Raw genomic sequence first — 20,799 nt, 5'->3', positions numbered from 1 at the left:
AATGCTCCTATGTGTCCAAACAACCTGCCTTCCCAATAAGCTGGTAAAAAGAAGAGAAAATAAAGAAAATGTGACAGTACACTGAAATGACATGATATAAGATTCCGTAAATTCCACACAGCAGGGAGCAAAAGATTTCGCAGTGGAGACACAGGAAGTGCTACCAAGATGCCAAACGGGGTGGTTATTTAACAGAGCGCCTTTCGGATCGAATTTGGAGGAGGAAAAGAGATTCGAACCTCCAACTCCGTCAGCATCGGCAGCGCTTGCGGGAAGGCGGAGAAGGAGCAATTCTCGGTCGCGCCGCTGGGTGGGGATGTTGTCCACGGAGCGGCAGCTCCCTGTGGCCGCAGCGCGCTTTGAGGCGCAGGCGCGCAGAAGAGCCGTGCGAGCCGCTGGGGAAGGGCGGCGGGGCACGGAGCCGGGCGCTCGGGGGCTCGGGGGCCGAGGCGCTGTCCAAGTGCGGCGGCTTGGGGTCGGCGAGCGGCAGCGCGGCGCGTCGGGGCCGGCGAGCAAGGCGGCGAGGCATGGAGGGCGCCGGGAAAGGCCGGCCGTGGCGGAGGGGGACGGCGAGCGGGAGCCGGAGCGGCGGCGGCGGCCAGAGGCGAGTGGTGCTGTGGCTCGTGTGCGTTTGCGTGTGGGAGAGCGGGGCCGAAACGCTGCGCTATTCCGTGTGGGAGGAAATGGCGAGGGACTCGTGGGTGGGCAACGTCGCCCGGGACCTGGGGCTTTCTCCGAGCCAGCTGGCGGCTCGCAAGGCGCGCGTGGTGTCCGAGGGGAGCGAGCAGCATTTCCGCCTGGATCCGCACAGCGGCGTCCTGACGGTCACGGAGACGCTGGACCGAGAGCGGATCTGTCCGCACAGCGAGAGCTGCGCGCTCTTCTTTAAGCTGTTCTTTGAGAACCCGGTGCAGCTGATCCGCGGGGAGGTGGAGCTTCGCGACGTGAACGACAACTCCCCCGTGTTCCCGCAGAAGGAGGTGGTTCTGGAGATACCCGAAACCGCAGCTCCCGGGTCGCGATTCGCACTCATAAAAGCAAAAGATGAGGACGTGGGGATTAACGGCTTGCAGAATTACAGCCTCTCTACGAACACGTATTTCTCCCTTACTATCGAAAAAGGGAGAGGAGGAGCAGAATTCGTGAAGCTCGTCCTTGAGAGATTTTTGGACCGCGAGGAGCAGCGGGAGCTGCATTTGGTGCTGACGGCCACGGACGGGGGCTCGCCGCCCAGGTCGGGCACGGCTGAGGTGCGGGTGGTGGTGCTGGATGCCAACGACAACATGCCGGTGTTCTCGCGGGAGGTGTACGAGGTGCGCGTGGCCGAGAACAGCCCCCCGGGGCAGCTGGTGGTGCGGGTGTCGGCCGCGGATCCCGACGAAGGAACCAACGGCAAAGTGCGGTACGAATTCACTGAGATGCCAGAGCGGTCCAAACTGATCTTTGAGCTTAACGATGAGACCGGGGAGATGCGGGTTTCGGGTAGCATAGATTTCGAGGAAGCAGACAACCACGATATTGAAGTAAAAGCCACGGACGGCGGCGGTCTGTCGGCACACTGCAAAGTGCACGTGGAGGTGCTGGACGTGAACGACAACGCGCCGGAGATCGAGCTGAGCTCGGTGAGCGCGTCCATCCCCGAGGACGCCCCGCCGCGCACCGTGGTGGCCCTGCTGAGCGTGCGGGACCGCGACTCCGGCGACAACGGGCGGACGGAGTGCGCCGTGGAGGGCGACGTGCCGTTCAGCCTGACGGCCGCGTTCGCCGACCACTACGAGCTGCGCACCAGCGCGGCCCTGGACAGGGAGACGGCGGCCGAGTACAACGTGAGCATCGTGGCCACGGACCGGGGCCGGGCGCGGCTGAGCGCTCGCGAGAGCGTGCGGGTGCGGGTCGGCGACGTGAACGACAACGCGCCTCGCTTCACGCAGGCGGCGTACAGCATGTGGGTGAGCGAGAACGAGGCGGGCGCGGTGCGGATCGGCAGCGTGAAGGCGACGGACGCGGACGCGGGCGCGAACGGGCGCGTGAGGTACGCGCTGGTGCGGGAGGAGGGCGAGGAGCGGCCCGCCGTGTCGGTGGACGGCGAGAGCGGGGCCGTGTCCGTGGTGCGGCCGCTGGACTACGAGCAGGTGCGCGCCGTGGAGGTGACGGTGGTCGCCGCCGACGGGGGCTCGCCGCCGCGGAGCGCCACGGCGCTGGTGCGGGTGCTGGTGCGGGACGAGAACGACAACGCGCCCGTGGTGCTGCACCCGCCGGCCGACGGCGGCGCGGCGCTGGGCGAGCTGGTGCCGCGGCGGGCGCGGGCGGGCTACCTGGTGGCCAAGGTGGTGGCGGTGGACGCGGACGCGGGGCAGAACGCGTGGCTGTGCTACGAGCTGGCCAAGGCGACGGAGCCGGGGCTGTTCCGCGTGGGGCTGCACAGCGGCGAGGTGCGCACGGCGCGGGCCGTGGGCGAGCGCGACGCGGCCCGGCACAGGCTGGTGGTGCTGGTGCGGGACCGCGGGCGGCCGCCGCGCTCCGCCAGCGCCACGCTGGCCGTCGCCCTGGCCGACGGCTTCTCCGAAGGCCGCCTGCGGGCGAGCGAAGAGGCGCCGGCCGCCGAGCCCGACGGCCGCCTCACCCTGTACCTCAGCGTCTGCTTGGCCTGCGTGTCCGCGCTCTTCGTGGCCGGCGCGGCGGCCGCCGTGGCCGCCCATGTGCGGCGGGCCCGGCGGGGCGAGCCGGGGACCTTGCCCGCCTTCCCGCGCTCCGCCGCCGACAGCGGCGCCGGCTCCCTGCCCCGCAGCTACGTCTACGACGTGCGCCTCGCCGCCGGCACCGTCGACAGCGAGTTCCGCTTCCTCGGGCCGCTCTTGCCCTGCTTCCCCGCCGGGCTGCCGCACGGCGCGGCCGAGCGCCGGAGCTCGCTGTGCTCGGCCGGCCTCGGCCAAGAAGAAGGCGACTGGGCCGTGCAGGTGAGGGAGCGGAGCCCCGCGCGGGGGCCGAGGGGGAGCGCGGGGGCAGCGCGGTGCGGGGCACGGAGGGAGGCGGGGACGGAGGCTGCGAGGGAGGGTTCGGCCCCGAGGGCGGCTGTGCGACGGCGGGGAGCTGCGGCGAGGCCGTGGCGGTGATGGGTGGCGTCGCGTTTCTCCTGCACGGCATTGGCGCCGGCATAACTGCTGTCACCTCGAAGTTAGTTTCCCCTCCGTTGCTGTCTGAGTTCCCCCATCCCTTATCCCCTTTTTACCGTTGTCTTTAAAACACGGTATTTGTTATTTGTTCCTGAGGGAACCGCTAGTGTCTGCTCCCCTCTACTTGATCCAAAAAAAAAAAAAAATGCAGTTTACTGAAGTCTAGATGCAAAGCTTTAGTAGGACAAATGGGTTCGTTGCAGGGTTTTAATGTTGTCTTGTCCGGGTCAGAGAGCTGTGTCCCCGCCCTCCTCTTTCTTTGCCTCTGGGCAGGGAAGAGTGGTCTCCCATTCACATCGGTTCAGATGAGCCTTCCCAGCTTCTCGCTGACACCTGCTTGCCGTTAACGGCCCCATGTCAGCCCTGCACTGTGTTCTTTGCAGGGCCGAGCTCCCGTCTCTGAAGGCACGGGTGCCAGGGCAGCAGAGGAGAATGCCAGTTTGGATCAAAGCCCCTGGCTCAGCCATCAGTAAAGGAGGAGAAGGAGAAGCATCTTGGTCCTCGTGGGCTGATCTCTTCCAATTGAAATGAAGGAGTCACCAACCTTGTACCGAAAATCACCAGGGAAGCATAGATGTGTTGTGTGAGAAGTCAAGGACAATCTCCTCTGATGCAGTACTTTATTCATGTGTTCATAATTATATTTTTTGTTTGTTTGCAAGTGGATGCATGCTGGGATCACTGGGACGTGATATCTAATTGTGATAGTGCTATTGCTCCTAAGCATTAAGTGAAAAAGGAGAAGGAAATTTTCTAATATTGAAGCTCTCATGTTCACACATCTGCTTTTATGCACTATTTCTCTGTTTTAGTTTTTGTTGTTGGTTTGATTTGGTTCTTTTCGCAGAGTAAAGTCAAAATGAATGGTTCTGGAGCATTTCAGGATTATGGAATATTAGATAATAGAAGATTCAAAGCAATGTGGAATTTCCCTTTGCTCATGTATTTCCTGGAGTTGAATGCCTGGTGACAGAGACCAATAAAGTCTGCTGAGAAGTCTGAAAGAGTGTGAGCTTCACTCTTCTGTGCAAAGTTATTATTCTGTTGTAGAGATGCATTGAGGATCAGTGTTGCTCTTAAAGCCTTCTACAGGTGAAGCTGCAGGACAGCTTCAGGTCCCTGTGTCCGTGTGAAATGAGGGCAGTCATGGTGAGCAGTGTCTGGGGAAGCTCTTCTCATCCGGATCTGTTCCCTGCCACAGCGGTGCCAGCCATCAGGGTACAGTAAAAGAAGGGGACGGGTCCCCCTTCCTCTCTCTGAGGTCCTAGGGGCGAATCAGCAGCACTGGGAGGAGCATAAGGGCACAAATAGCAGGTGGTGCTGTAACTGCTGTGTGCCATGAATGAGGAGCTGCATTCCAACTGGATGTGCTGATGCTGGCTTACAGCTGGTTTCTGTAAGACGTTTCTGTGTTGCTGATTGTCCTGTTTGTTGTGTGAATGGAGCTGACTTGCTTTGTAGTGGCTGATATGATGGTTTGTTTGGCCTTTGGGAGGAAAAGCACGTTTAGAACAGTGACTAGTGAGCTGTTGCTGAGCAGTGCTGCACAGAGCCAGGGCCATTTCTGCTTCTGATTGTGCCCTGAGAGTGAGCGTGCTGGTGGTGCACAAGAAGCTGGTAGGGGGCAGAAGGAGGCCTGCTGGCCTGAACTGGCCAGAGAGATGTTCTCTGCCATGTGACATCACACAGAACTCTAAAAGTGGGGAGAGACCTTTCCCAAAGGGGGCATGGATCCTTCCCAAGGGGTTGGTTGGACTTGTTCAGAATGTTCACAGTCAAGAGAGGGGAAGAGCAGGTCTCTAACTCTGATGACAATGTGACGGGCCCTGTGGCTGCTGCAACTGCTTTGATAGGTCCTACAGTTTCTTCAGCCCTCCCTGCAGTGCCTGTGGTTGCTTTGAGGCCTGTGCCAGTTGCTGTGGTGGCTCCAATCCCTGCTCCGTGCTCTGTGGCTGCTCCAACTGCCGCCAGAGGCCTGTAGTTACTGCAACCCTGCCATCTGCCCTGCAGTTGCTCCAGCTCCTCCATCACAGCCTGTGGTTGCCTCAAATCCTGCTGCAGGCCCTGTCGTTTCACCAGTCCTCAAAACAGGCCATGGAGTCTCTGCATTCCTAGCAACAAACCCTGCTGCTTCTTCAACACCCGTGAGAGGCCTTGTGGTTGCTCCAGCACACGACACAGGTCCTGCTATTGCAGCACCTCTCAACGCTCTCTGCAGTTGCTCCAGCTCTCATTATTTGCCCTGTGGTTTCAGCAACCCTGGCAAAAGCTGCTTTAGTTGCTCCAACTCATGTGACAGCCCTGAGGTTTTTCCTTCCCTGGGATAAGTCCCGTGGCTGCTCCAACCCACTCAACACACTCTGTGGCTGCTCCAAGTCCCTCAACAAGCCCTACAGTTGCTGCAAGTCCTGCAGGAGGCCTTGACGTGATTCCCACTTCAAATCACGTCCCTGTTTTCTTCAGTCTCTGTGACAAGTCTTCTTGCTGAACCAGGGAACCATCTGTGTCAGTATCAGTTGCCCCTGTACGAGGCAGCACATCTGAAAGCCCATCTGAAGTTCCTGTATCCCAATGCATCATCATGGGAAATAAGCCAGAGCTGGAAACCACAACATAGAAAATTAGAAAAGTATTGTGCGTATGTTCTCATGGAAATGTGGTGAGAAGCTTCACACAACTGGAATTCTGCGATGAAGAGATACATGCTGTTTACAAGAGTTATGCAGGGAAGGATGGGCGAGGATGTTGCCTTCTCAGAAGGCTCGGGAAACGACAGACCCACGAGCCTCATGTCTGTGCCGGGGAAGATTGAGCCACAGATTCTTCTGGAAGCCATGTTAAGACACATGCAAGAAAAGGAGGGGATCCAACACAGCCAGTGTTGCTTCAGTGAGGGCAGATCCTGTCTGATCCACCTGGTATACTTCTATGGTGCAGGAACAGCATCATTAGACAGAGGATGCATAAGTGATGTCATCCATGTGGAGTTGTGCAAGGCCTTTGACATGGTCCCACACAACATCTTTATCTGTATGCTGAAGAGATACGCATTTGAGTGGTGGACTGTTCAGTGGAGAAGGTTGAATGCTTACAGACATCGGATTGTGGTCAAGAGCTCCATGTCAGGTGGAGGCCAGTGACCAGTGGTGTCCCCTGGGGTCTGTGCTGGAACCAGTGCTCCTCATTATCCTTGTCAGTGGATCTAGAGAGTGGGATGAAATGCACCCTCAGCAAGTCAGCTGGTAACATTTATTTCAGTGGTGCAGTTGATACAATAGAAGGAAGGGTTGCCTTCCAAAGGCACCTGGACAAGCTTGAAAAGTGAGCCCACGTGAGTTGAATGAGGTTCCACAAACGGAAGTGGCTTGAAGTTGGGCTCAGGTCATTCCATGAGCTGACAGAGAACTGCAAGGTGGAGAAGGACTTGGAGTTTCAGGTGGACAAAACGTTTGACATGAGCCATAAGCCCAGATGGCAAGCTGTATCCTGGGCTCCATCAGAAGAGCAGTGGCCTGCAGGGTGAGAGAAGTAATTGTCTCACTCCCTTCTGCCTTCTTCAGGAACCGCCTGGAGTGCTGTGGAACAATTGAAGCAGAATTGAGGGGAGGTTGTGAAGGTGATTACAAGGCTGAAGCACCTCCTGTATGAAGAAAGACTGAGGCGGACTGGCTTGTTCAGCCTGGAGGAGGACTGGGGGGAGACCTCACGGTGGCCTTCCAATACTAGAAGGGAGCTTATCAATAGAGATAGACTGAGTTTTTCCCTTCCCTGTCCTGCCCTGCTATCTCCTTCTCTTCTTTGCTATACCTTTCTATTCTTCCTTTCAGGTATTCCTAAACCTCTCTATCTCCAAATTGTGGAAGTAGTTTACAGCTGTTTGAGTTCTTTGTGCACAACTGGGGAGAATTTTCTGTTTCGTGTGTTAGCTTGCTTCTGAGGTGACACACTTGAGCAGAGGTGCAAGAGAGGAAATCCTTGTCAACGCAGAAAAGAGAAATGAATTTCACACACGAAAGCACTACAGACATTGGTGTTTTAGGTGAGGTGTGATACACAATGTGATGAAAACAATATCAGGATTCTGTCCTAGAGAATCATCTTCCTAGTGTGATAGCAAGATAGAGTGATGGTGAGTCATTTGTTTACAACACCTTTCCCTGTAAGCTGTGTGGCACCAGTTCAGTCATTCAATGCTGGTATGTGTCTGGTCCGGTCAACAAGTTATTCACCATCTGCCAATTAAAAAGTAGAGAAAATGAGAAAATGTGATCGTGATGGAAACAACACATTTAAACATATTCCACAGTGCACGGAGGAAAAGAGTTCATGAGCACCAACATGGAGTGAATGCAGCAAGACAAGAGGAGGACATGAAGATAATCAGAAGTGGATGAAGGAAGAGTAAGTGATGTCGTCCAGTTGGACTTGTGCAAGGCTTTTGACATGGTCCCACACAACCTCCTTCTCTCAAAGTTGGAGAGGTGTGGATCTGAAGGATGAGCTGTTCAGTGCATAAGGAATTGAATTGGTTGGATGGTCACAGCCACAGGACTGTGGTCAAGAGCACTACGTCCAGGTGGAAACTGGTGAAGAGTGGTGTCCCCCTGGGGTCTGTCCTGGGACTAATGCTCTCCAACATCTCAATCAGTGAATTGAGACAGTGGGATCAGATGCACCATCAGCAAGTCTGCAGATGACCCTTAGCTGAGAGGTACACTTCATGCAAGAGGTGGTAGGGATGGATTCAAAGGACCTGGACAAACTTGGGAAGTGAGTCCACATGAATGGAATGAGGTTCAACATGTCCACGAGGTGGACTTGGACTTTGGTCAGGTTCTTCCTGAGTATGATTACAGTCTGGGAGAACTGAGAGCAGCCCTGTGGAGACTCCGAGTTTCAGGTGCACCAAGATCTTGACATGAGCCATAACTCTGTGTCTGCCACCCATATGACCAACTGTATTGTGGGCTCCATCAGAAGAGACACGGCAAGCAATGTGAGGGAGGTGCTTGTCCCCTTCTGCTTTGCACTCATGAGGATCCACCAGAATACTGTGTCCTGGTTTGTGCCCACCAGCAGTGACATGGAGTGAATGGAGCAAGACAAGAGGACATAAGAAGTTTGAAGCAGCTCTGCTATGAAGAAATGCTGAGGCAGACTGGCTTGTTCAGCCTAGAGAAGAATCACATTGTAGCTTTCCAATACTTACATGAGCTTACAAACAAGAGCGTGATTGACTCTTCACATTCCTTCCCTTCTGCACATATCTGTGAGACTGGGGGTCCCAGCTGCTGTTAAAAGGACCACAGTGGAGTTCACAATGCATAAACATGAACACAGCTGAGTGCTAACTCTGAGTGCTCAGGCACTTCCCATGTGGGCACTATTTCTCTTGTTGCAGAGGGATGCTCCCCTTGGCATCAGCCACACTCTATCAAACAGGAAAGCATTAGAGCCCGAGCAGCTTTGGGTGAGGTGTGATACACAGTGTGAAGAAAACAGTATCAGCATTCTGTGCTACAGCAGAAATATCATTCTAGTGTGATGGCAAGATGGGGTGATGGTGAATCACTTGCCTGGAAGGTCGTTCCCTGTACGCATTCTTGCACCAGTTCAATCATTCAATGCTCCTATGTGTCCAAACAACCTGCCTTCCCAATAAGCTGGTAAAAAGAAGAGAAAATAAAGAAAATGTGACAGTACACTGAAATGACATGATATAAGATTCCGTAAATTCCACACAGCAGGGAGCAAAAGATTTCGCAGTGGAGACACAGGAAGTGCTACCAAGATGCCAAACGGGGTGGTTATTTAACAGAGCGCCTTTCGGATCGAATTTGGAGGAGGAAAAGAGATTCGAACCTCCAACTCCGTCAGCATCGGCAGCGCTTGCGGGAAGGCGGAGAAGGAGCAATTCTCGGTCGCGCCGCTGGGTGGGGATGTTGTCCACGGAGCGGCAGCTCCCTGTGGCCGCAGCGCGCTTTGAGGCGCAGGCGCGCAGAAGAGCCGTGCGAGCCGCTGGGGAAGGGCGGCGGGGCACGGAGCCGGGCGCTCGGGGGCTCGGGGGCCGAGGCGCTGTCCAAGTGCGGCGGCTTGGGGTCGGCGAGCGGCAGCGCGGCGCGTCGGGGCCGGCGAGCAAGGCGGCGAGGCATGGAGGGCGCCGGGAAAGGCCGGCCGTGGCGGAGGGGGACGGCGAGCGGGAGCCGGAGCGGCGGCGGCGGCCAGAGGCGAGTGGTGCTGTGGCTCGTGTGCGTTTGCGTGTGGGAGAGCGGGGCCGAAACGCTGCGCTATTCCGTGTGGGAGGAAATGGCGAGGGACTCGTGGGTGGGCAACGTCGCCCGGGACCTGGGGCTTTCTCCGAGCCAGCTGGCGGCTCGCAAGGCGCGCGTGGTGTCCGAGGGGAGCGAGCAGCATTTCCGCCTGGATCCGCACAGCGGCGTCCTGACGGTCACGGAGACGCTGGACCGAGAGCGGATCTGTCCGCACAGCGAGAGCTGCGCGCTCTTCTTTAAGCTGTTCTTTGAGAACCCGGTGCAGCTGATCCGCGGGGAGGTGGAGCTTCGCGACGTGAACGACAACTCCCCCGTGTTCCCGCAGAAGGAGGTGGTTCTGGAGATACCCGAAACCGCAGCTCCCGGGTCGCGATTCGCACTCATAAAAGCAAAAGATGAGGACGTGGGGATTAACGGCTTGCAGAATTACAGCCTCTCTACGAACACGTATTTCTCCCTTACTATCGAAAAAGGGAGAGGAGGAGCAGAATTCGTGAAGCTCGTCCTTGAGAGATTTTTGGACCGCGAGGAGCAGCGGGAGCTGCATTTGGTGCTGACGGCCACGGACGGGGGCTCGCCGCCCAGGTCGGGCACGGCTGAGGTGCGGGTGGTGGTGCTGGATGCCAACGACAACATGCCGGTGTTCTCGCGGGAGGTGTACGAGGTGCGCGTGGCCGAGAACAGCCCCCCGGGGCAGCTGGTGGTGCGGGTGTCGGCCGCGGATCCCGACGAAGGAACCAACGGCAAAGTGCGGTACGAATTCACTGAGATGCCAGAGCGGTCCAAACTGATCTTTGAGCTTAACGATGAGACCGGGGAGATGCGGGTTTCGGGTAGCATAGATTTCGAGGAAGCAGACAACCACGATATTGAAGTAAAAGCCACGGACGGCGGCGGTCTGTCGGCACACTGCAAAGTGCACGTGGAGGTGCTGGACGTGAACGACAACGCGCCGGAGATCGAGCTGAGCTCGGTGAGCGCGTCCATCCCCGAGGACGCCCCGCCGCGCACCGTGGTGGCCCTGCTGAGCGTGCGGGACCGCGACTCCGGCGACAACGGGCGGACGGAGTGCGCCGTGGAGGGCGACGTGCCGTTCAGCCTGACGGCCGCGTTCGCCGACCACTACGAGCTGCGCACCAGCGCGGCCCTGGACAGGGAGACGGCGGCCGAGTACAACGTGAGCATCGTGGCCACGGACCGGGGCCGGGCGCGGCTGAGCGCTCGCGAGAGCGTGCGGGTGCGGGTCGGCGACGTGAACGACAACGCGCCTCGCTTCACGCAGGCGGCGTACAGCATGTGGGTGAGCGAGAACGAGGCGGGCGCGGTGCGGATCGGCAGCGTGAAGGCGACGGACGCGGACGCGGGCGCGAACGGGCGCGTGAGGTACGCGCTGGTGCGGGAGGAGGGCGAGGAGCGGCCCGCCGTGTCGGTGGACGGCGAGAGCGGGGCCGTGTCCGTGGTGCGGCCGCTGGACTACGAGCAGGTGCGCGCCGTGGAGGTGACGGTGGTCGCCGCCGACGGGGGCTCGCCGCCGCGGAGCGCCACGGCGCTGGTGCGGGTGCTGGTGCGGGACGAGAACGACAACGCGCCCGTGGTGCTGCACCCGCCGGCCGACGGCGGCGCGGCGCTGGGCGAGCTGGTGCCGCGGCGGGCGCGGGCGGGCTACCTGGTGGCCAAGGTGGTGGCGGTGGACGCGGACGCGGGGCAGAACGCGTGGCTGTGCTACGAGCTGGCCAAGGCGACGGAGCCGGGGCTGTTCCGCGTGGGGCTGCACAGCGGCGAGGTGCGCACGGCGCGGGCCGTGGGCGAGCGCGACGCGGCCCGGCACAGGCTGGTGGTGCTGGTGCGGGACCGCGGGCGGCCGCCGCGCTCCGCCAGCGCCACGCTGGCCGTCGCCCTGGCCGACGGCTTCTCCGAAGGCCGCCTGCGGGCGAGCGAAGAGGCGCCGGCCGCCGAGCCCGACGGCCGCCTCACCCTGTACCTCAGCGTCTGCTTGGCCTGCGTGTCCGCGCTCTTCGTGGCCGGCGCGGCGGCCGCCGTGGCCGCCCATGTGCGGCGGGCCCGGCGGGGCGAGCCGGGGACCTTGCCCGCCTTCCCGCGCTCCGCCGCCGACAGCGGCGCCGGCTCCCTGCCCCGCAGCTACGTCTACGACGTGCGCCTCGCCGCCGGCACCGTCGACAGCGAGTTCCGCTTCCTCGGGCCGCTCTTGCCCTGCTTCCCCGCCGGGCTGCCGCACGGCGCGGCCGAGCGCCGGAGCTCGCTGTGCTCGGCCGGCCTCGGCCAAGAAGAAGGCGACTGGGCCGTGCAGGTGAGGGAGCGGAGCCCCGCGCGGGGGCCGAGGGGGAGCGCGGGGGCAGCGCGGTGCGGGGCACGGAGGGAGGCGGGGACGGAGGCTGCGAGGGAGGGTTCGGCCCCGAGGGCGGCTGTGCGACGGCGGGGAGCTGCGGCGAGGCCGTGGCGGTGATGGGTGGCGTCGCGTTTCTCCTGCACGGCATCGGCGCCGGCATAACTGCTATCACCTCGGAGTCAGTTTCCCCTCCGTTGCTGTCTGAGTTCCCCCATCCCTTATCCCCTTTTTACCGTTGGCTTTAAAGCACGGTATTTGTTATTTGTTCCTGAGGGAACCGTTAGTGTCTGCTCCCCTCTTCTTGATCCAAAAAAATTTTTCCAGTTTTCTGAAGTCGAGATGCAAGGCTTTAGTAGGACAAAGGGGTTCTTTGCAGGGTTTTAATGTTGTCTTGTCCGGGTCAGAGAGCTGTGTCCCCGCCCTCCTCTTTCTTTGCCTCTGGGCAGGGAAGAGTGGTCTCCCATTCACATCGGTTCAGATGAGCCTTCCCAGCTTCTCGCTGACACCTGCTTGCCGTTAACGGCCCCATGTCAGCCCTGCACTGTGTTCTTTGCAGGGCCGAGCTCCCGTCTCTGAAGGCACGGGTGCCAGGGCAGCAGAGGAGAATGCCAGTTTGGATCAAAGCCCCTGGCTCAGCCATCAGTAAGGGAGGAGAAGGAGAAGCATCTCGGTCCTCGTGGGCTGATCTCTTCCAATTGAAATGAAGGAGTCACCAACATTGTACCGAAAATCACCAGGGAAGCAGAGATGTGCTGTGTGAGAAGTCAAGGACAATCTCCTCTGATGCAGTACTTCATTCATGTGTTCATTTTGAAATTTTGTTACGTTTGGAGGTGGATGCATGCTGGGATCACTGAGACGTGATATCTAATTGTGATAGTGCTATTGCTCCTAAGCATTAAGTGAAGAATGGGAAGAAGCGATTCTGGTATTGAAGCTGTTGTTTTCATACATCTGCTTTCATGCTTTCTTTTTGCCAGTGGAGGTTTTCTTTAATAGCCCTGAGAAGCGCTGCCTTAGAGGTGCCCAACACTCACAGTGCACATTCAGCCAGGAGCTCCTTGGTTCTGCATGCTGTACAGAGTGCTCCTTGAGCAATGTATTCCTTTTTGGTTTGATTTTGCTCTCTTTCCTAATCTCAAATGTAAATGAGTTGTAATACAGCGTTTCTGGAACATCATGTATAAGATAGCAGAGAATTCAAAGCAGTGAGATATTTCTGGTCCTTCATTTCACTCATGTATTTCCTTGGTATGAATGGCTGGTGACAAAACCAATAAAATCTACTGGGATGTCTGAAGGAATCTGAGTTTTAATACAAGGGCTGTGTCTTCTGATGTGCAGATACCATTCTAGCTCTGAGCTCCTGTAAGGATCACTGGTTTGTTTGTACGCTTCTGTTTCTGATGTTGACGGACAGCATCTGCCATGAACTGAGGGGAGTCAGGGCAGGAAAGGTCTGTGGAAGCTCTTCTCAGCCTGGGTCTTTTCCTAACTGTAGTGGTACTGTATGTGAGATTCCAATAAGCTATGGTCCAAAGGTATGGCATCCAAAGGGACATTGCACATCATGTGACAACATGCAAAGTGATGCAGCTGGGGCAGTTGGCTGGAAGTGGAAGCGGCTGCTCCTAGGGGACTGTTTGGGTGTCGCTGAACGAGTGGTGAGCAATTGTGTTGTGCATCTCTTGTATTCAGTGCATCTGTTCCTCTGTCATTATTATCATGGCTTTTATTTCCTTCATTCCTTCGTTCCTTCTTTCCTTTTGTGCTTTAGTGGATATCTTTTATCTTGTCCCAAAGATTCCACTTTGTTTTAGTTTGTTTCATTTCTATCTCCCATCAGATTGGGAAAGGCATTGATGGAACAACGCTGTTGCGCTGAGCTGCTGCCGGGTTGTACCACCCAATGGTTGAGGTAACCACAGATCTGACCAGAGCGTTTCCAAACAGAACTGATATTAGGGTTAATGTAGTTTAATGCCCAGTCTGCATTTTTTGGTCAGTCTTTTGGTGCCATTTCTCAGAACTACTTTCTATGAACCCGTCCTTTCTATATCTGTTCTCTGTTGTGCTGTTTCCCATCTCTGAGAGATGGAATAAGATGGTAGTTCTAGTGTTACGGGTAACATTGGCTATGACATGTTAAAGGTACTGCTCAGGAGTGTTTGTACTCCACATTGCCATCATCTTAATACTTAGGGAACCATCTCTTCATAACTTCCAAGATTTACACACTGTCCTTTGTGTCCTTACGGAGCCAGACTATGGCAGCGTGAACAGGCCATGTTTTACTTCGTTTCCTCACCCTTCTTTCTCCTTCTCTTATCCGTTATCTTTCAGCCTGGTTACAATGGCTCTTGAGATGTTCAAACCAGCACGATCCTACTGCTGTGTCTCCTGAATCTGTTTCTGGTTTTTTCTGTGTTTAACCAGGTCTTTCTTAATACAACACAGAGATGTGCCCCGACACAGTGCTTGGTGAGTGTCAGGCTGTGTGGGAGGATACCAGCTGGTCCCCAGAAGATTGGGCACTGTTGGTGCTCTGGAGCTCCACACCAAACAAGTGCAGGATCCGGAAGAACTGGCAGCAGAACTGTTTGCAGCAGATACGCCATCACTCTGGCAACTGTAGAGAGACAGCAATCAGAGCTGGGGCTTGGCCTATGCCTACTGCCTCCTGATCCCTGCTATTCAGCACACACAAGAGAAGGAAAGAGCAGGTCTCTAACTCTGATGACAATGTGACAGGCCCTGCGGCTGCTGCAGCTTCTGTGACAGGCCCTGCAGTTTCTTCAGCCCTCCCTGCAGTGCCTGTGGTTGCTTTGAGGCCTGTGCCAGTTGCTGTGGTGGCTCCAAGCCCTGCTCCGTGTTCTGTGGCTGCTCCAACTGGCGCCACAGGCCTGTAGTTACTGCAACCCTGCCATCTGCCCTGCAGTTGCTCCAGCTCCTCCATCACAGCCTGTGGTTGCTTCAAATCCTGCTGCAGGCCCTGTAGTTTCACCAGCTCTCAAAACAGGCCATGGAGTCAGTGCATTCCCAGTGACAATCACTGTCGTTTCTTCAACAGCCATGAGAGGCCTTGTGGTTACTCCAATGCATGACACAGACCCTGCAGTTACCCAGTGTCTCAAAAGGTCTCTGGTTGCTCCAATTCTCATTACACGCCATGTTGTTTCTCCAGCTCTCACAAGAGGCCCTGTGGTTGCTCCAACCCACTTAACACACGTTGTGATTGCTCCAAGTCCCATGACAACCCCTACTGTTGCTCCGGTTCCTGCTGCAGGCCCTGCAGGTGCTCCAACCCTCAAAACAGGCCCTGCAGTTTCTCCAGGCCCTGTGCCTGGCCCTTCTGTCTGAAGGAGGGACCGTCTCTGTTACTATCAGTTGCCCCTGAGGACACAATGACTGCAAATGTCAACTTATGGTCATAACCCATGCAGGAGGCAATAACCTTCTGATTCCTGACCACACAGCAGCAGGTAGCAGAGTACTGCATCATACACGAGAAGTTCAAGAAACCACTGAAGGAGGGATGAATTGGGTGCTGTAGATATTGCAGATGAGAGAAGTGATGAGTGCTTTGTCACTAATCTCACTCATGAATGGCGGAAAACACTCCCTGGAAGTGGCTACAACCATGGAAGCAGAGTGTGTGGCAACAAGGAGGTCGGCATTTAAGCAGCTCTTGTTCCAAGCTCAGGATCGGTGCGTCCCTGTGAGGAAGAAATCAGGAAAGGGTGGCAGGAGACCTCTGTGGATGAGCAAGGAGCTCGTGCGCAAACTCAAAGGAAAGAAGAAGGCCCATGAAATGTGGAAAAGGGGTCTGACTACTTGGGAAGAATACAGGAATGTTGCCAGGGCCTGCAGGGATGCGACGAGGAAGGCTAAAGCCCGCCTGGAATTAAATCTGGCGAAGGGGATAAAGGATAATAAAAAAGGCTTTTTTAAGTACGTTAACAGTAAAAGGAAGACTAGGGAGAACGTGGCTCCCCTGCTAAGTGACGGGGGTGTTCTGGTAACGGGGGATGCTGAGAAGGCAGAGATACTGAATGCCTTCTTTGCTTCTGTCTTCAGTGAAAAAGCTGCCCCTTGGGAATCCGAGACCCTGGAGGTTAGTGAGAGGATCTGGGGAATGGAAGTCCTCCCTTCTGTCAGGGAAGAGGTGGTCCGAGAACGCCTAGGCAACACCAATGTTCACAAATCCATGGGACCCAATGGGATGCATCCACAGGAGCTGAGGGAGCTGGCAGAGGTGATTGCTGAACCGCTTTCTGTCATCTTTGAGAGGTCTTGGAGGACGGGGGAGGTGCCTGAAGACTGGAGGATAGCCAATGTCACTGCGGTCTTCAAAAAGGGCAAGAAGGAAGATCCAGGCAATTATAGGCCAGTCAGCCTCACCTCTGTCCCTGGAAAGGTGATGGAACAGCTTGTGCTAGATGTCATCTCCAGACAACTGGAAGAAGAGGAGGTTATCAGGAGTAGTCAGCACGGGTTCACAAGGGGGAGGTCGTGCTTGACCAATCTGGTGGCCTTCTATGATGTTGTCTCTGGCTGGGTGGATGGGGACAAAGCAGTGGATGTAGTCTACCTTGATTTCAGCAAGGCATTTGATACTGTCCCCCACAACATCCTTATAACAAAGCTGAGGAAGTGTGGGATAGATGAGTGGACAGTGAGGTGGGTTGAAAACTGGCTGACTGGCAGAGCGCAGAGGGTCGTCGTTGGCGGTGCAGAGTCCGGTTGGAGGCCTGTAAGCAGCGGTGTTCCTTAGGGGTCTGTGCTGGGTCCGGTCTTGTTCAACATCTTCATCAATGACCTTGATGAGGGGATAGTGGCCACCCTCAGCAAGTTTGCTGATGATACGAAGTTGGGAGGATTGGCTGACACGCCTGAAGGCCGTGCTGCCATTCAGCAAGACCTGGACAGGCTGGAGAGCTGGGCAGAAAAAAAACGGATGAGGTTTAACAAAAGCAAGTGTAGAGTCTTGCATCTGGAGAGGATAATTGCATGCACCAGTACAGGTTGGGGGATGAGCTGCTGGAGAGGAGCGCTGCGGAAAGGGACCTGGGTGTCCTGGTGGACGACAGGTTGGCCATGAGCCAGCAGTGTGCCCTTGTGGCCAAGAGGGCCAATGGCATCCTGGGGTGCATTAAAAAGAGCGTGTCCAGCAGGTCGAGGGAGGTGATCCTCCCCCTCTACTCTGCCCTAGTAAGGCCTCATCTGGAGCACTGCATCCAGTTCTGGGCTCCCCAGTACAAAAAAGACAGGGATCTCTTGGAAAGAGTCCAGCGGAGGGCCACGAAGATGGTGAGGGGCCTGGAGCATCTCTGCTATGAGGAAAGGCTGAGTGAACTGGGTCTGTTCAGCCTTGAGAAAAGAAGGCTGAGAGAGGACTTGATCCAGGTCTATAAATATCTAAGGTGTGGGGGGCAGAATGGCGAGGCCGGACTCTTTTCAGTGGTGAATGGAGACAGGACAAGGGGAAACGGCTGGAAACTGCAGCATAGGAAGTTCTGCACAAATGTGCGCAAGAACTTCTTTACAGTGAGGGTGACGGAGCACTGGAACAGGCTGCCCAGGGAGGTGGTGGAGTCTCCTTCTCTGGAGATGTTCAAGACCTGCCTGGATGCCGACCTGTGCTACGTGGTGTAGGGAACCTGCTTTGGCAGGAGGTTGGACTCGATGATCCCTTCCAACCCCTACAATTCTGTGATTCTGTGATTCTGTAAAGGAGACAAACTCATCAAGTCTTCTGCACTTAGGAAGGAAATTCCTGCCCATGTAGATAACAAGATTAGGAAAGTGTATCACATAAGATGCACTCGCACCCAAGAGTTACACAACATGTAAAACAACGTGAAAGCAACCAGCAGGTGGATAAAGCTGCTAGGACTGAAGTGGTTCAGGTAGGTTTGGACAGGCAAACTAGTGCTATGTTATATACAGACCCTATGTGTCTATATTTCCTTTCACACACTTCTACATCTGAGGATGAAGAACAAAGTGTCATTTGTGAGTTGAGGTCAGTCAGAGTGGGAAGTGTCTTGGGTGGCTCTCCTCTTCCTGGGTCTGTCCCCAGCCGTAGTGGAATTAATATGAAGACTACAATAAGCAAGGTTTTGGATCCACTCTCCTCTCCTTGAGGTGCCAAGGTCCTGTCAGGAGCATTAGCAGATGGATCCCAGGTGTCACTGTCATTTTTGCAAGACATGAATGAAGAGCTGTGTATGCAGAGAGGCTCACCCCTTGTAACAGCTGCTCAAGAGACATGCAATCTCTATTCAAAGAGATGCTACTCCCTTTTCTGCTAACTCTGAAATGAGGGTGAGAAGGGATGGAGCCTGGATGCACCCCTTCTAATCACTCAGGTACATTGCTTGCACCTGAGTTCCCTGGCTTAGCCATCCCTTCTCACCTGGGGCTCAACCACTGGTTCAGGCTGTGATCCAGCAATTCCTCTGCAAGCCATGTTCCCAATTTTCTCTACTCAACCACTTGGCCTACAGTTGATTTTACTAGCAATTCTTCTGTGGCTAGTAATAATTGTAATTTGTGAGTTGGTAACAATTCCAAATGGATGGGAGGATGGGTGCATTGCATGCATGGAAAGAGGGAAGGGAAAGATAAAAAAGCTGTCTTGGTCTATGATGCTGTTTAGCCTGTAGTGCTTCCAAAGCCAATGGCTGCATCTGAGTGAAGTTGATGGCCTGCCTTTGCATTAACAAGAAGAGGCTCCCATACCTGACAAAGCTGGAGAGCTACTCTATCCTGCTTTTTCAAGAAGATTCAGGGAGTTTGCAAAGAGTGGACAAGAAAACATCAATGGAATTCATATCCTTTGGAATGATGCTGAAAGGATTGGGAGCACAGGTAATGTTCTCCTCCCTCAGCGTTGTTTGAAAGGAATTAGGGAGGGAACCTCTAAGAAGGTAACGCATCTCGAAGTCCACCTGAAGTTCCTCTATCGCAATGCGTGCATCATGGGAAATTAGAAAGAGCTACAAAACACAATTTAGGACATTAGAAAAGTAGTACCTACTTGTTATCCTGGAAATGTGGTGAGAAGCTTCACACAACTGAACACTGCAGTGAAGAAATACAACCTGTTTACTGGAGTTAGGCAAGGAAGGGTGGGCAAGGATGTTGCCTACTGAGAAGAGTTGGGAAACTGCAGACCCATGAACCTCCTGTCTGTGCCAGAGAAGATCAGGGAACAGATTCTCCTAGAAGCCATGTTAAGACTTATGCAATTAAGGGAGATGATCTGACACAGCCAACATTGCTTCACCAAGGGCAGATCCTGTCTGATCCACCTGGTGTACTTCTATGGTGCAGGAACAGCTTCATTAGGCAGTGGAAGAGTAAGTGATGTCCTCCATGTGGACTTGTGCAAGGCCTCTGGAATGGTCCCACACAACAACTTTCACTGTAAGTTGGAAACATTTGGATTTGAATGGTGGACTATTCAGTGGATAAGGAACTGGTTGGATGGTCACAGCCATGGGATTCTGGTCAAGAGCTCCACGTCCAGGTGGAGACCGGAGATGTGTGGTGTCTCCTAGAGAGAGGTCCCACTTCTTTTGGGACCAGTGCTCTTCAACATCCTTGTCAGTGAATCTCGTCAGTGGGATCAAAGGCAACCTCAACAAGTTTGCTGCTTGCACTAATGTGAGTGGTGCTGTTGATACAACAGAAGGAAAGGATGCTATCCCAAGGGACTTGAATAGGGAGCCTGTGTGAAATGAATGAGGTTCAACAAGTTGGAGAGTAAGGTGTTGCACTTGGATCAGGTCTGTTCCAGTTATGAGAATATTCTGGAGGAAGAACTGAGAGCAGCCCTGTGGAGAAGGACTTGGAGTTTCTGGTGGACATGAGCCATAATTGCACGCATGCAGCCCAGATGTCCATCTGTATTCTGGGTTCCATCCAAAAAGAGAGATAGCTAGCAGAGTGAGGGAGGTGATTGTCCCTCTCTGCTTTGCTCTCTTGAGGGTCCGCTTGGAGAACCGTGTCCAGGTCTGTGGCCACCAGCAGTGATGTGGAGCAACTGGAGCAGCATGAAGGGAGGCCATGAAGAACATCAGAAGAGTGAAGAATCTGGGCTGTGGAGAAAGCCTGAAGTAGACTGGTTTGATTGGCCTGCAAGAGGATCTGGGGAGACCTCATTGTGGCCTCCCAATACTTAAAGGAAGACTATAAAACAAGGGTGACAGAATCTATGCCTTCCTTTTCCATCTCTTCCTCTGCCCTCTTTATTGCATCATTTTTGGAGTTCCCAAACATCTGTATCTCCAAATTGTGAAAGTTGTTTGCATCTTCTTGATTTGTTTGTGTACAACTGGGGACAACTTTCAGTTAGGTGTGGGAGCTTTGTTGTGTTGTGATAAAATCAAGCACACGTGCAATACGTTTGTCATGTCAAGGAAGAGTAATGCCTTTCACACAGGAAAACATGAGAGCCCTGGGTCGTGCAGGTGAGCTGCAGTGCCTCATCCAATGTGAAGAAAACATTATCAGGATTCAGTCGTAGAGGAGAATTATCTTCCTAATGTGACAGCAACTCAGAGTACTGGAAAATCATGTCAGTTTCCTATACACACCGTTCCCTGTTTGCTCTCTGGCATCAATTAACACATTCAGTAATGCTATGTGTCCCGTCTCCTCTCTAGTTAATTACTGTCTGCTGATTAAAAAGAAGAGAAAAAGAAGAAAATACAACAACAGCACCAATGGAAAAGACATAACATTTTGCAAAAATCGCAGAGCGCAGAGGAAAGAATTTGCCATGGAGACCTGAGAAGTGATACCCAGAGCAGAAACCTGCTTCCAAACGCGGCGGGTATTTCCACTGCGCTTTGGGATCGCGTGTGCAGGAGGAAAGGAGATTCGAACCGGGAACTGGAGGGAAGGCGGAGAAGGAGCAATTCGGCATCGCGCCGCTGGGTGGGGATGTTGTCCACGGAGCGGCAGCTCCCTGTGGCCGCAGCGCGCTTTGAGGCGCAGG

General features: G+C 55.0%; 3 protein-coding genes across 3 annotated transcripts in view; all 3 read left to right on the top strand.

Moving 5' to 3' along the window:
- LOC128081404 (protocadherin beta-15-like) overlaps positions 1 to 12,594 on the top strand; it is a 30,519-nt gene extending 17,925 nt beyond the window's left edge. Inside the window, exon 3 of the mRNA XM_052684601.1 lies at positions 12,510 to 12,594. The gene's annotated coding sequence lies outside the window, so the exon portion shown is untranslated. The remainder of the gene's footprint in view (positions 1 to 12,509) is intronic.
- On the top strand, positions 412 to 12,594 carry LOC128081403 (protocadherin beta-15-like). The gene is made up of 3 exons (XM_052684600.1): positions 412 to 2,957; positions 3,557 to 3,717; positions 12,510 to 12,594. The coding sequence occupies exons 1-2, from the start codon at positions 528 to 530 to the stop codon at positions 3,644 to 3,646; spliced, it is 2,520 nt and encodes an 839-aa protein (XP_052540560.1). The 5' UTR covers positions 412 to 527; the 3' UTR covers positions 3,647 to 3,717; positions 12,510 to 12,594.
- LOC128081401 (protocadherin beta-15-like) lies at positions 9,213 to 12,516 on the top strand. The gene is made up of 2 exons (XM_052684597.1): positions 9,213 to 11,753; positions 12,349 to 12,516. The coding sequence occupies exons 1-2, from the start codon at positions 9,324 to 9,326 to the stop codon at positions 12,436 to 12,438; spliced, it is 2,520 nt and encodes an 839-aa protein (XP_052540557.1). The 5' UTR covers positions 9,213 to 9,323; the 3' UTR covers positions 12,439 to 12,516.
- Positions 12,595 to 20,799: the final 8,205 nt, after the last annotated feature.

This window comes from Tympanuchus pallidicinctus, unplaced genomic scaffold (genome assembly GCF_026119805.1).
Source record: "Tympanuchus pallidicinctus isolate F22 unplaced genomic scaffold, pur_lepc_1.0 scaffold21, whole genome shotgun sequence".
In the NCBI taxonomy this organism is placed as follows: domain Eukaryota; kingdom Metazoa; phylum Chordata; class Aves; order Galliformes; family Phasianidae; genus Tympanuchus; species Tympanuchus pallidicinctus.
The sequence above is the reverse complement of the archived record's forward strand: the minus strand, read 5'-3'. Positions and strand labels throughout refer to the sequence as shown.

What these genes read in the sequence shown, in the direction of transcription:
- LOC128081403 (XM_052684600.1), top strand. Translation starts at nt 528, where the DNA reads ATGGAGGGCGCCGGGAAAGGCCGGCCGTGGCGGAGGGGGACGGCGAGC. An exon ending in AAGGCGACTGGGCCGTGCAG is followed by an intron (nt 2,958 to 3,556) that starts GTGAGGGAGCGG and finishes TGTTCTTTGCAG; the next exon opens with GGCCGAGCTCCCGTCTCTGA.
- LOC128081401 (XM_052684597.1), top strand. Translation starts at nt 9,324, where the DNA reads ATGGAGGGCGCCGGGAAAGGCCGGCCGTGGCGGAGGGGGACGGCGAGC. An exon ending in AAGGCGACTGGGCCGTGCAG is followed by an intron (nt 11,754 to 12,348) that starts GTGAGGGAGCGG and finishes TGTTCTTTGCAG; the next exon opens with GGCCGAGCTCCCGTCTCTGA.